The 13,247-nt window shown below is 37.7% G+C and overlaps 2 protein-coding genes across 2 annotated transcripts in view; both read right to left on the bottom strand.

Moving 5' to 3' along the window:
• hoxa11b (homeobox A11b) overlaps positions 1 to 1,237 on the bottom strand; it is a 2,571-nt gene extending 1,334 nt beyond the window's left edge. Inside the window, exon 1 of the mRNA XM_016287526.1 lies at positions 434 to 1,237. Within this exon, the coding sequence (XP_016143012.1) occupies positions 434 to 1,052 (619 nt within the window). The 5' untranslated portion in view covers positions 1,053 to 1,237. The remainder of the gene's footprint in view (positions 1 to 433) is intronic.
• Positions 1,238 to 7,980: 6,743 nt separating this feature from the next.
• hoxa13b (homeobox A13b) lies at positions 7,981 to 9,671 on the bottom strand. The gene is made up of 2 exons (XM_016287554.1): positions 8,615 to 9,671; positions 7,981 to 8,235 (listed from the first exon to the last, which is right to left on the bottom strand). The coding sequence occupies exons 1-2, from the start codon at positions 9,240 to 9,242 to the stop codon at positions 7,994 to 7,996; spliced, it is 870 nt and encodes a 289-aa protein (XP_016143040.1). The 5' UTR covers positions 9,243 to 9,671; the 3' UTR covers positions 7,981 to 7,993.
• Positions 9,672 to 13,247: the final 3,576 nt, after the last annotated feature.

Below are 13,247 nucleotides of genomic sequence, written 5' to 3'. Positions count from 1 at the left end.
ATATATATATATATATATATATATATATATATATATAAAAAGATTTATCAGTTGATATTTAAGAAAAACTCCAGAACAATACCTAAGAATTAAAATGGTCTGTAAATGCCCTGTTGTAGCCTACAACGTGCAGTCAGAGGCGATAAATAAGCGAAGGATTTCTATGATCTCTTAAATAACTTTGCTTTAACAAAAAAGCCCAAACTGTAATGAAGGCTGGAATGCACACTTTTGAAGACTCAAAAGGAAATGGCCTATCATTCACGGCCAATTTCAATTTCGAGCACGTGATCACGCGTTTATAACTAAGTTTTGTTAGGGTAAATATACAGGGCCCTCTATAAACCTTATATGCTTATAAAACAGCATATAAAACCTTTAACAACAGCACGTTACATCAGAAACGTTCTCACAGAACTGCTTTAGTACGTACTACTGCTGCCGCTGAATTTCTCTTCGGTGTTACCGGAAGATGGCTCCGGGCTGCTCGTCTCTTCACAGCGCTCCGTCTCCTCCGTTCCCCGACAAGTGTCGCTGCCTGTTTCCGCGGGCGGAGGCGCCTTGCCGGTTGCTCTGTCCACCGGCTGCTCGCTCGGCTGATTTTCCACGTTCGCGTACGCGGTCTCGAAAAACTGGTCAAACGCTTGGGGAAGCACTCCGTTCCTCCCTACGCTGCCATACACGTTGGACGTGTGGCTCGTGTTGGAGTGGTAAAGAACCGAGTTATTTTTCGATAACATGTCCCCCAGAGTTCCAGGATTGGACAGGCAGTCCCTGTGCACCATGTCTTCGGTCGCGTAGCAGTGTGGCAGATTGCCCCTGGAGTGCCACTTACTGGACGTGTCAATGGCATAGTCCCTGAAAGATACCTCTCTAACGCTCTGAACTTGTGGCAAACTGGACGTGGAGTATGAGTATGTCATGGGGCACGAAGACGGGGTCTGGGGCAGAAAAGGAGGAAGGCTGGAAAATTCCGTTCCAGACACGTAATAAGCACAGCCGGGCAAATACATGTTAGACCCAACGGGTACCCGCTCATCAAAATCCATCATGACACTTGGTTGGGCACGCCACAACCATAGTACTGCCTCGCATCGTAGTACAGAACTGCTTCAGCTTCAGTGGCTGTGAAGCATGATCCGCCGAGCAGAAATTTTGAGACGTGAGCTGACGTGGAGATCCATCTCCATCCATTCCAGAGAGCGCCAGTCATGTGACCAAGGGCAGAAATTGACATGTACCTCTTAGAATATTGTATGCCAACATGTGCAAATGTTCAAGTCGAGGAGTGAGCGATACTTTTCATTGATGAACGTGTGATTGCAGTGGACCACAGTTGGATATGTTGACACTTTGGATTGCTGGAGAAACCCATCCGCATGCTTAACAGCCAACGCGCCTTAGTAACATTACCAGGGCTTCTGATGTTTATGGATTTGTTCTATTAAGTCTCAAACATGTCGCTTTAACTCTCCATCCTTTTTCTCGCTGTAGTCTATACGCTATTAAAAATGTAATTGCCAGGAAGAAACATAAGAGGGGTTTTTGCCGTGATGTATACTTGCAATTTGAATTCGCAAGTGATGCTCTTTGTTAATTGATTGCATGTAGGCTAATAAACGGACTCGAACGCCATGTTATGGCAGTGCATGTGTTGAAACTGAAACAGAATTACGTTTCTGGCCTCATTTATTTGCCTTTATTTCACGATAATCAGTTCGGAATTATTTTAAACGTGAAATAGCCTACCCTTCGACCAATCGGCGTAAGAATACGGTACACTTTTATTCATAGTTTGTTTAAAAACGTTGTTTGCCTGTGTGTTAAAATACAACACAAAACCACAGTTTGAAGTGTGGTCACAAATAAATTTTAAAGCGCAAAATAAAAATTTATTTTACAAAATATAGGCCTATTATGATTTCGTTAATATACGATTTGGGTAGTTTTAGTATATGTGTTGTAATGTTAGTATGAGAACAAACTCATTTAATTAATTACAGAATATGAATATAGTAGGCTGCACTTCTTTCATGACTTTAAACAAGCCTCTCTTATTTGGAGCTCCATTTGCGTCAAACATGCATAAGCTGTTTTCCCCCAACATATATTATTTATTAAGTAAGACCGTTTAAGGGTAAATTTGCATTCTCATGTGCAAAATTGCTAAAACGTTTTTTCGCTTGCCAAAAAATATTTTAATGTAGCTAAGTAGTTAGGCAAGACAAAGGCAGTATTTGCCCGGGTTGGGCACCAGAGTCATGAAGTGAAGCGGCTTGAAAACAGTCGAGGCCCATAAAGTTTTAACTTGCTGTGGCCCCCGCAGAATTACATTGGATTAAACCATGAACAATGTCTGAAATTCTCAATTGCTAACATTTATAAAGAAAGAAAAAAGAGAGGGTATTAAAAAGAAGATTGCGCAACAAAATCTAACAGGAATATGCCGTAAAATCGTCCCAATTATGTGAACAATCCCATGTTCAACAACGGAGACGCGCTGTTTTGGGAGATGGTTTACATTTCCTTTATCAATATTGCCAATATTAAGGCTTTTAATGAGTAATCTTGCGCTGGGAGGCGATGGAAACTAAAACCAGTCTAGGACAGACGTGGTTTTATGGTGCTCTTGGTATCTTCCTCCAGCCATTGTCAGCTCAGACAAGCCATGGCCGTTGGAGAGTGATCATGAGACGCCACCTACTTGGAATTCGTGAACTTCAATGAGACCTGAAGTCACGGGTAACAGTATATTAACGAGAGACAACGGCCCCGTGCGTTGTATCGGGTGAGAGTGATGCTTTTAGCACATCTTCCAGGTTTAAAACCATAAGATCGAATGCACGTGTAGATAGAAGGTTATCATGCATGTTTCGGTCAGTAACTATTTCTATTATTTGGATGTTATAATAGAAGATGGCGTTCAGTGTTGCGATACTGACCTGGTCCACGTCTGGCTCCACATGACTCTACTACAAAGAAACAGATTCAACTTTGCATTTAGTTTTGCCATGTTTAAGAGTTTGAGAACAAGACCTCAAGTTCGTGGAAGGGTGAGGGTCACTTGTGTAAGTGGTTGTTTACAAATAGCCCAAACAGCGCCCGGGTTTCCACCAGTAATTGTAATATTGCACGAAACTTTGGCATTTTCTGTAGACTCACCCGAATCAGGGTATCAGGCAAATGACCGATAACTTTTCGCACTGGCTCAAGTTAGCACTTCTTTCTCGAGAAGCACAGTAATTGCTACAGTCCAAGCCAATTTGTCATCACTTCATAGGCTACATACTACTAAGAACAAATGAAAGGTGTTCTGCGTTAGACGTCTTTTTCAGTCCATTTTGAAAAGCTGTGGCTTTGGATTTTTTTTCTCCCCCAAACTTCTCATCTGAGATTGTAATACGTTCGGTTGTCGTGTAAAAGCGGTAACGCTCGCTCATAATTATATTTGACTTCCAGTTAATTCCACAACCGTTTCAAATAGCAAAGATCTTTGATTGGAATATCTGAATTATAGATGATCTTCAGTGCTGTCTAGAAACGTATTATTATTGTAAATAGAAATAACACTTTAATGCCATTTAGAAATGGGCTAAACGTGCCGTTTTATAACAAAATCATTTAAAATCATGATCGTAGCAAAAAGAATGCATTCATCGATTATAGTCCTCTTTTAATTTGCTTGAAAAAGCGGTTTTATAGAAGACATTTGCTTGTGATTAATAAAAGAAACGACAATGTCAGTTTGATGTGAAAATGTGATATTACTGTGAAGTGGCCTTATACGCTTTGGTGCATTTAATTAGCACAGATTGTCTTTTCCCTGCATTTTGTCGCAGTGCAGTTGTGGGCCCACTTTAAAACAATTTTTCTCCCTATATTGACGTACGATGCTGCCATTATAAAGGCTCTTTGAAAATATAGGGTTGGACATGGTATGTGTATTTGTACGTTTTTAACTCCGTAACCGCTTAGATGAGTTTGTATACATACATACATACTATATATATATATATATAAAACAATATTCCCCAAAATAACTGTTGATACGAACGGCTTTGTGCGTCTTTCTCTGGGCAATAAATGCCATAAAATAGACAGGCCGAAAAAGTTACTATTAAAACACTTTTATAGAACGCTTTCGTCTCATTCAGTAAATCTTTTGACTTGATATAATAATCTAAATATTAATTGTAAAAGGCATGTCAATGAATTATAATATTCTATCAATAGTAGCCTAGAAAGGAGATTACTAAACGCGTTGTTAGGTCATCTTTTGAAGTAAAAACACTAAAACATTGCGTCTGTAAACAAAAACTAAAAAGTTTGAAACTACAATACAAATGTTGTGTGCCTAAAGAGTTTATCACTTTGATAAAATGAATATATGAAACGAGTAGCCTATATAAAATCAGCCTGTGTGTACGAGAAGTTCTTCAAAATGTACAGTTGGTTTATAAACATTCTAGTTATTTCTGCAGTAGACCTGCAAAAAAAGTAATTATAGAGACGAGCACCTAATGTTAAAATGTTGTTTTTCGTATGAGCAATGAAAGAAAATGGCAATGGATTTGTTGTCGTTGTTGCTTGTTATTGCGGAAAAATAAGGAGGCAACAATAGCATATTACTGTTTCATATCTCCCTTAACTTGTGTTCGGGGATCACGCTACATTATGTTTGTATAGCCTATCAAATGAATCATATCCGAGAGCATATAAACATCACATAGCCTATTTAATTTGACCGATAAGTAAAATGTTATAACATGTAACATTATTATAGGCTACACTCTACTCAAAAGTATCTAATTATAATTATAAAAATAATAATTGATGCATTTAGCAGACTAAATTTAATTTTACACAGACCGTCTCCAACACTGAGAACCGCTGGTTTACTAAAATGTAATTTCCTTTATTGCCTTTGGGTGGCAGCACAGTCCAAATTAAAATGCTTGTTGAAACGCAAACAGTGAATCCCGTCCATGTGCTTCTCTCCACATTTTCCGTCTGCTCGGACGTTTTTCCACAGCTCACAGGCTGCCTTCACGTCCCACAGAGAGATCATTTATCTGTGACTATTCAGCAGTGAGAAACGAATTACGAATTCTCTCTAAATGTAAAGGTTTTGTTATTTTATGCATTTGTAGAATAGAATCAATGGGCAGTTGTTTAATGAAACAGTAACGATTAAAATGTATCATCTTATTTGAAATGCAATTGTATGAGACGAGCACCTAATGTTAAAATGTTGTTTTTCGTATGAGCAATGAAAGAAAATGGCAATGGATTTGTTGTCGTTGTTGCTTGTTATTGCGGAAAAATAAGGAGGCAACAATAGCATATTACTGTTTCATATCTCCCTTAACTTGTGTTCGGGGATCACGCTACATTATGTTTGTATAGCCTATAAAAGGAATCATATCCGAGAGCATATAAACATCACATAGCCTATTTAATTTGACCGGTAAGTAAAATGTTATAACATGTAACATTATTATAGGCTACACTCTACTCAAAAGTATCTAATTATAATTATAATAATAATAATTGATGCATTTAGCAGACTAAATTTAATTTTACACAGACCATCTCCAACACTGAGAACCGCTGGTTTACTAAAATGTAATTTCCTTTATTGCCTTTGGGTGGCAGCACAGTCCAAATTAAAATGCTCGTTGAAACGCAAACAGTGAATCCCGTCCATGTGCTTCTCTCCACATTTTCCGTCTGCTCGGACGTTTTTCCACAGCTCACAGGCTGCCTTCACGTCCCACAGAGAGATCATTTATCTGTGACTATTCAGCAGTGAGAAACGAATTACGAATTCTCTCTAAATGTAAAGGTTTTGTTATTTTATGCATTTGTAGAATAGAATCAATGGGCAGTTGTTTAATGAAACAGTAACGATTAAAATGTATCATCTTATTTGAAATGCAATTGTATCAGCTCTGTGACAAGCGCAAGAAGTTGATGAAAAATTACATCTTTCTGGTTCTTTAAAAAAAGTAGACTACAGAAATTAACTGCTGTTATCGTTTTTCAGATTAAAAATGTTGGTGGTGAAACTTTACTCGATGTGGCTTGATTAATTTCGCTAATGCAATAATAAAAAGCCAAGTATTTAATAGGATTGCATTTCTGGTGCTAGTGTTTATTGTATAGTGTTAGTGTCTTTAGTGGCATTGGGTTTGGATTTAACTTAAGCAATTGGTATACCGAATGTATGCATTCTAAAATGCATTTGTTGGGTAAGTAAACTATAATAAACTATATAGCTAATAATATTCCAAAGTCTCTAAATAAATAATACGAATAGAAATAAATATATTAATTTGAAGCTGTCACTTTGCCAGTTTTCCTTCACACATTTTATTGGAATGAATTCTACGTCTTTTTATTCGTTTTCTGTTTTTGTAAAGGTTTCTTTTTTTTCTTTCGTTTTCTTTATTTCAGATGTCGTTGTGTTAGGGTTGTCTCTTATTTGTGTAAATTGATTTCAGCAAGACGTTTTGCTGCAATTTATGTATTTATATTTTGTTTCATTTTTTAAATTATAGTGTCTATTGTAAATGCTTGCTAGTTGAAATGTGAAAGAAGGAAAAGGTTGAAACCTTATTTTGTAATTTTGTTTCGGAAAGGCATGGCACAACATGGCAATTACATGGCAAAACATACTTTAACTGGATTTCACAGGGAAGAAAATAGGCTACTAATATCGGACTTCAAACTTTTTCCTCTGCCTTTCACTCACCTCTTTCTCGAATTTTTATTTTTGACTGTATGATTCAGATTCAAGTTGGTTCATTTACATGGCAAAATAAATTTTAAAAAGCACACAAAACATCGACTCAAACACTGATTTTATACCTATTTTACCTACTACTGACTTTTGGGATCCGAAGTCATCGTTGTATCAGATGACTGGAAATATGCTAAACGGATTATTATACAAACTTTTAAGTGCTTTGCTATTTAATAACGCAAACACATAAATCTCGTATTCTTAGATTTCAGATGGTTTTTCTCAAATACTAATATGAGGAACAATGAACCATCTGCGGGAAGTCAAGGCAAATAGATATTTATGCCACTAGGTGGCAGCACCGTTACGCCCACGGAAAAGGGTTCTTGGAGAACATTTGTTCTGGGACAAACAAAAAAATCACTTTTAACTTCTCATCAGTGATTTGGCTAAAGACAACAATATCACAGCCATTATTCACCCATTCGTATTAGCAGCTGATGTCCTTCTATTTTACTCATTCGTTTCTGGAAATTGAATTAAATCAATACATTAAAAAGAAACTGATCATTTGCGATAGACATTTGTACTGTTTATGCATTTGTGTTAAACAATTTGGCAGACTGTTGACATTCGTAGTAATTATAAAGATACAAATATAGTAGTACATCGTTTAATATGGGGAGTTTTATTTGAATACTGTCTGCAGTAACACATGAATGAATTTGTATATTTCGCAGGTGCCTGGAAGCGACTTTGTAGGCTATTTACAAATGTGCGTATAGGGAAAATAAAAGCTCAAAAGAAAAATCTGTCACGACTTGGGGTAAATTTACTGTACAGTTAGCGTAGCATGCAAATCCACAGTCTAAAAGGTGCAGTTGTTTTTGATGTGTAAAAATAAAAAAATACACAATTTCCATGATTTTGTCTGTTTACTTCACTGATTTTCTTAGTTGAAAGCTATTTTACATTCCTCCCACGTCTTTGCCAAATACATTATAGATTAAAACGAATAAAAAATCAAGTGGTGAATATGGGTTCATTGTTCTTCGCCTTTTATCAGTGTCAGTGTCCTGGTAATATGTAGGCCTACACAGGGAAGTCAAATATAAATGTCCCCTCCTGCGCATCTCCGCATAGTCTCTTGACGTGGAACAGATGATGGAATGGATTTCAGAATAAATAATGTTGAAGGTCCTTCCATTTATACCCCTTTGGTATTTCAGTTTTGAATTCTTTCAGACCTTAACTGATGCCCTTGTACTTGATGACCACTTTCTTCTCTTTCACCCGCCTGTTTTGAAACCAGATGGTCACTTGTCGCTCGGTCAGGTTTGTGTGAGCAGATATCCTTCTTCGTTTGTCCTTAGTAATGAACTTATTTGTGGCATATTCTCGTTCTAGTTCCTTCAATTGGACCTTGGTGTAGGGAACCCGCTTCTTTCTCCCTCGACGCACTGAGGCTCCATCGGTACCCGAGACAGAATCTAGGGGTCAGAAGAAAACCAAAATAAGTTGCCAAAGCGTGATGAAAATAGATGTTCATGCCAGAAATGTCAAATAATAAACTAGAAAATAAAAACACAATGTGTCTTCAAAGCAGTGCAACAAATAAAACACCTAAACGTCGAACGAAATAGGCTATTCGCATAAAAACTATTTGCAATCATGAAAAGTGGTGAGAATAAAAAATTGTACCTGACGAGGGACTTCTAGTAAGCCCCTTCGTTTTTAAATAACACTTGCTATTCGTAGGCCTAAAGGTCAATTTTACGCACACTACATTTTTCGTTTAGCCTAAATCCCTAGTGCGTTGGCTATTACGCACTAAGATATTAAACAGAAATACAGCATTTTTTTTTTTACCTTGAATAGACGATTTCCATAAGCTGTTTGACTGCGTTTGGTCTTTAGGGCAATACATCGGACTGCTCCATCCGTTCGTGATTGCCCAGGGCTGGTACGTTTCAACCGGCAGAAGAGACTCGTGTCTGGGTTCCACAGGGGTGCTCAGCGCAGGTACGACTGGCACGTCAAGATAACTCGGTACAGGCTGGTAAGGGCCAGACGAGTAACCCTGGTAGAAGGCAAACTCCTTAGCGCGAGAAGGGAACTCCTCTCCAGAAACAGACGTGTCCATGTATTTTTCCCCATAGGAGGTGGGCTGCGTGCAGGACTTGGGCATCCTACACGGGTAATAGCTGCCGCCAAAATATCCATAGGGCAAAGAAGCACTGGGAGAGTTCTGTACGGCTGAACACGGACTGCATTGCTTGACAGGTTCCCCCATGCCCGATCCTGGCACCTCACTCGACGTGTAGGTTGTGCTCGGGGCCAAAGAAGACGGGTGGGCAATAAGATTTCTGCACTGGTTAGCAGCAAAATTGCCTCCCAGAAATCCTTCCATGTTTTTGCTCATATCATCCAAGCCGTTGTCATAGAGAAACATCACCGGGTCAATCCAGCAGGAGTGGAGGAGTAAAGACGCGGTCATAGCACGCCCTACATGGAGCCTACCAGCTCTTTTAGAATTCCCCAAGACTGAAAGGGAAGCAGTGGATCAGTGGAGTAACAGATCCCCATGCGTCCCGTGTGCGTCAAGATCCAACTATTATTGGACGAGCGGAGGCACGTGACATGCGAAGAGGCTGATAAACGTCTAAACTGGAGATAACGCCGATCTAGCAAGACAAGCATACTGCACTGAACTGAAACAAAGTGAAGGGATTTGGTCAAAAATAGCTATAAAGATTCTGGCGATAAGCTTTATCCTGACGAGGAAACCAAGTGCCATTCCATTGCGCAATGGGACTGGTACATATTACGCACCTTCCTTTATAAGTATAGCCTACAATTTAACAGTGAGATTATTACAAATTTGTCTCACATACTATTAAAACAGTTAACAGTAATGATAAAGCTAACGCGGCAGCTTAACTTTTGTCGAACTCACCTTCTTTTCCTATGCTGCTTTTTTTTTTTTTAATATTTGCTTGTCTTCCAAGCCATTTGATGATGTGAAATTTAAATAAGGAACCAAAAAGTCTTAAAGTGGCTATTTTCTTTATATATATATATATATATGTATATATATATATATATTACTCTACAAAATGTTGCACAGCCACAGTGAACCACCATTTCGAGCCCCATGAAATTGTCAAATAGCAAATCACACTTTATGAAAATGACCACCAGTTTATTACTCTATACGGCTAGAAATCCAGCCCACAATTTGGCAAGACTCGTTTACATTTGAGTTACACACGGCTGGAGGCCAAGGTCAAGTTGAAAGTTGCAGTCTAGCCAGGGCCCTTGCTGTCATTGAAGGCTAGACCGTCTGGCAGGAAACAAGCACACATCTCCGGGTGCGTTGTAAACAGGAGCACAAAGGTATTCATACTGCACTGAACTGAAACAAAGTGGAGGGATTTGGTCAAAAATTGCTATAAAGATTCTGGCGATAAGCTTTATCCTGACGAGGAAACCAAGTGCCATTCCATTGCGCAATGGGACTGGTACATATTACGCACCTTCCTTTATAAGTATAGCCTACAATTTAACAGTGAGATTATTACAAATTTGTCTCACATACTATTAAAACAGTTAACAGTAATGATAAAGCTAACGCGGCAGCTTAACTTTTGTCGAACTCACCTTCTTTTCCTATGCTGCTTTTTTTTTTTTTAATATTTGCTTGTCTTCCAAGCCATTTGATGATGTGAAATTTAAATAAGGAACCAAAAAGTCTTAAAGTGGCTATTTTCTTTATATATATATATATATATGTATATATATATATATATTACTCTACAAAATGTTGCACAGCCACAGTGAACCACCATTTCGAGCCCCATGAAATTGTCAAATAGCAAATCACACTTTATGAAAATGACCACCAGTTTATTACTCTATACGGCTAGAAATCCAGCCCACAATTTGGCAAGACTCGTTTACATTTGAGTTACACACGGCTGGAGGCCAAGGTCAAGTTGAAAGTTGCAGTCTAGCCAGGGCCCTTGCTGTCATTGAAGGCTAGACCGTCTGGCAGGAAACAAGCACACATCTCCGGGTGCGTTGTAAACAGGAGCACAAAGGTATTATACTACTGCTTGTGATGCCACAGATTCAACATGAACGTCTCTTGATCAACGTTTTCATTGCAGCTTTGGTTATCTGATGTCTTGGCACAGTGGTCTGGCACTTCTGGAATTATAGCAAGACGATAGAGTAAAGAGACGTAGGCTAATATTTAGGCTTGTGTTATTTGTATAAATAATACTAATACACGTTAAACATTTAAATATGAATATTATTCTGACCTATTACAGGAGTCGATTATCAGTGTGATTATAAAACCGTGGATGCGTTAACAAATAATCAAATGTATTTCAATCATTTTAAGTCGGTTTTATGTTTTCTGAAATTAGCACACAGGATGAGCGGCTATAGTATCCTATACGAGGATATCGTACTCCATGACAGAAATGTTCCCAAAAAATATATTTGTGTTTTATTTATTTATTTTTCAATTGAATTGCAGGCTAATAAATTCAAACACAAAAATGTGTTGCGGTTAAGTTAATAAACCCCCTTCGTTTTGGAATAATTCTTTAAAATACATTCAATAATATTTTTGACCATTATCTGCGAAACAGCTCAGAAACTGTTACTTTAATGTTGAATAATATCAGCCAGTTAGGCTATTTAAGGTGATTTAAAACAATAGATTAATTCCTACTTTTGTTGTTGTTGTTGTTATCATTATTATTATTATTATGTGCACACAGCATAGCTGTTTATGAGGAGCACAGAAAAATGATAAACTGATCAATTCGAGTGCTGTTAAAGAATCAGGGCTTTTTTAGTTAGCGGGCAGCCGTGTGTATAGCTCACTATCCAGCAGAGAGCACAGGAAATAAGCTCGCTGGTGGCGTGCAAACACTGGCATGTTAGGAGCCAAGTCCCTATTTGATCTTTTTAAGGTTTCTTGAGCCATTAACGTTCAGCGTTGTTCGACCCTTTCTCAATAGCTGAGCTGTGTAAAAGACAAAGTCAACATGCGTACAGATGGATGTGGGAATTGTTGCTGCACTAGATCCAGAAGATTCAATGCACTTCTAAATGTACCTTGAAGATGGACGAGGCGACCGTTCATAGGCCACATCATTCCTCATCATTAAAAATCAATTGTTTCCTCAAGATTTTACGTAAACCACGGCCGCCGTACTGTTTTTAGACTATATTATAGGCTACTTTAGCCCTGTGAGCAGGCCAACTGTGGACTATTTAATATATCTATGCTATTTCACATTTACAAATTCACAGAGCATATTAATGATGATGTTTATTTAAAAAATAGATATACTACTGTTACGTTTGTGGTAGTAAGATTTATGATAAATCAATTTAATTTAAATCAATATGTGGATGGCAAAAAAATTAAAATCTGTAAACGTGTCTGTAATTTCAATGGACTGAAATAAGACTTGGTGTAACAGTTTCAACCACCAACAAAAATACAGCGAGGCTTGGATTTAATATCTTCTCAAAAACTGAGTGAAATGTATGCAAATTTAGCTGCCTACATGTTTTTCATTTCAGGTTCAGATTCTGAAAGAGGTACTTTTACTCCTCTTGTTCTACAAATACACTCACGAAAACCAGTGAAGACAACGTAGTAGGGGCTTGTGTAAATGCATTAAAAGTAAATAGCCCATTTGAGAGGCAAGAAGCCTTAAGACCTTATTTTGTACGTTACGTTATAAAATAGCACATCATTAGATCTCACTTAATGTCCCCTGCGCTACATTTCAGGCACATACTAACATTGCGGATGTCGCCTACTAATTAATAATGGATTGATAGAAATGTTTGCAAATGTAAAAAAAAATTGTAATTCGAAATTATCGCCAGAATTAGCCTACTTTCCAATTAAATGATTCGCATGACGCTGCTTGACAGTTTGACATGATCAGACAAAGCGTAGAAATCTTTTTAAATGTGTGGTACTAAAAATGGTCAGAAATATCTTTTTAAAAAACCTGCACGGCATTGGTCTTGTGGAACGAGTATGGCCAGACCTATATCTAAAAACACTAGGTTACATATTAATCAAGCAAATATAATAGCCTATTAATATAATTCATTATTGAAAATCTATGTAATGCACGAAAAAATGAATTAATGCAGTAATCTAATAGGCCTTTGAGAACAATGTAGGCTATACATCGCCTTCACCCTGTGCTACAAAACAATTCAGATGAAATCATATTGAAATAAGCTTTAACATCATTCGCAGATAAATAGCTGAAAATGAATTTGGATTACTTCCTTCAAATGAATGCAAATGTTTCATAAATGTCACAACTTCGATGCTTTAAAGCAGAAACTCGATGTCCAGTATATTCGTAGAGTTATGTGGAATCATTGTTTACTCTCAGTGCTGATAAAATATCTCCAACCACCTTTATTATGCAACAATAATTGAAATGTTAAG

Source organism: Sinocyclocheilus grahami, unplaced genomic scaffold (assembly GCF_001515645.1).
Source record: "Sinocyclocheilus grahami isolate Dianchi unplaced genomic scaffold, SAMN03320097.WGS_v1.1 scaffold222.1, whole genome shotgun sequence".
Lineage (NCBI taxonomy): Eukaryota > Metazoa > Chordata > Actinopteri > Cypriniformes > Cyprinidae > Sinocyclocheilus > Sinocyclocheilus grahami.
This window is presented reverse-complemented; position numbering and strand designations above follow the sequence as displayed.

Excerpts from the sequence above, each read along its gene's own strand:
- hoxa13b (XM_016287554.1), bottom strand. The coding sequence starts at position 9,242 with ATGACCGCGTCTTTACTCCTCCACTCCTGCTGGATTGACCCGGTGATG. Across the intron at positions 8,236-8,614 it reads ATGGAAATCGTCTATTCAAG|ATTCTGTCTCGGGTACCGAT; the intron begins GTAAAAAAAAAA and ends TCTGACCCCTAG.